At 56.0% G+C, this 1,503-nt stretch overlaps 1 protein-coding gene across 1 annotated transcript; it reads left to right on the forward strand.

Annotated features, from left to right (window-relative positions):
* Positions 1 to 482: 482 nt before the first annotated feature.
* LOC311129098 (oligodendrocyte transcription factor 1-like) lies at positions 483 to 1,259 on the forward strand (the record flags this gene model as incomplete). Its single annotated transcript, XM_084161378.1, has 1 exon — positions 483 to 1,259. The coding sequence occupies one exon, from the start codon at positions 483 to 485 to the stop codon at positions 1,257 to 1,259; it is 777 nt and encodes a 258-aa protein (XP_084017504.1).
* Between the last annotated feature and the right edge of the window lie 244 nt (positions 1,260 to 1,503).

Consider the following 1,503-nt stretch of genomic DNA (forward strand, 5'->3'; position numbering starts at 1 on the left):
AGGGGAGGATGAGATGAGATGTGATGTGAGGGGAGCGTTTAGCTCAGTGCAGCTCTGTCTGCCTTGTCATTCTCTGCAGACAGCCGGGGGTGAAGTGAGATAAAGGAGCACTGACACTCCAGACACTCACAGAGGAGAGGAGAGACAGAGACAGCTTTCAAACACGCAGGGAACTCTGGAAGACTTCTGAAACCAACACTGAGACCGATGGTCACTGACTGACTGATCCTCCTGTTCGCTCGGTTATTTTATTTTTATCCAGTGAGGCAAGAAGATTCTTCCACAGCCAAGGAGTGATGTCAACACTGGACCAGAATGTCAGGATAGTGTGGGACTAAAGGGTTCATGGTTGATGGAAGAGGAGTACGCTGAATTGCCTGATTGCAGAACTGAGCACTCACAGAAGACTGACTCTTCTTCACCTGTGTGACGTGTAGGTTTTTTGTCATCTCAGACAAGCCATCTCAGTGTGGATCAGGACCATGAACGTTCTACCTAACCCCATGACCAGGGCCCATCAGGAGCAGCCTCTCCCTCTCTGCTCCCAGGGGGCCCACCTCCAGGACGTCACTTCCAGGTGTCCTCCAGGGCTTGGTGCTGGTCATGGGGGCAGGCTGAGGGCCATTGGGGGCCTCCTGGGGCCCCAGAGACCAGGCAAGCCCCCGCGGGAGCTGAACCATGAGGAGCAGCAGGATCTGAGGAGGAAGATCAACAGCCGGGAGAGGAAGAGGATGCAGGACCTGAACGTTGCCATGGACGCTCTGAGGGAGGTGATGGTGCCTTACGCCTCCTCCTCTCCTTCCTCCTCGTCCTCCTCCCAGGGGCCACACTCGCACCAGCAGCAGCCAGGGGTCCCACCCGGACGCAGGCTCTCCAAGATCTCCACCTTGGTCCTGGCCCGTAACTACATCCTCCTGTTGGGCTCGTCTCTGCAAGAGATGCGCCGGCTCCTGGGGGAGGTGAGTGTTGGGGTGGGGGTCGGTATGGGGGTGAACGCAGGACCCGTCCCCAGGCTGCTCCTAGCCGGCGGGTGGCCCCTCCTCACCGGCCCCAGTCAGCTCCTCCTCTCCCCAGAGTCTCTCCTGACCTCGGCCTCATCCTCCAAGTGTCCCTTGCTGCCCCCTGGTCACTTGGAGGGCCCCAGTGCCCCGGTGCACTGGGGCTCGGCTGGAGATCCTGGTGGTCCCCTCTGCCCCTGTGGGATGTGCAGGCTGCCCAGGTTCAGCCACCCCAGCCCTGGACCCAGGTTTCCCAAGTGAAGCCTGGCTAGGACCCCCCTCTGATGTGTTCTGGTTGGGGAAGAGGTTGCCTTCTGATCTGCTACAATGACTGATTACTTCTGAGTGGATGGACTTCTGGTTATGGTTATAAACATTTTCTGAAGAGTTTACATGTTATTTTTGTATGAGTTTTTTCTTTCTCATGTCTGACTAATCCAATGATAACTTTGTTGTAATGGACCTTGTCGATTAGGTTTTTATTAATCTCTAGTGGACAGATTTT

This window comes from Coregonus lavaretus, assembly GCF_964263955.1.
Source record: "Coregonus lavaretus genome assembly, chromosome: 5".
NCBI lineage: Eukaryota > Metazoa > Chordata > Actinopteri > Salmoniformes > Salmonidae > Coregonus > Coregonus lavaretus.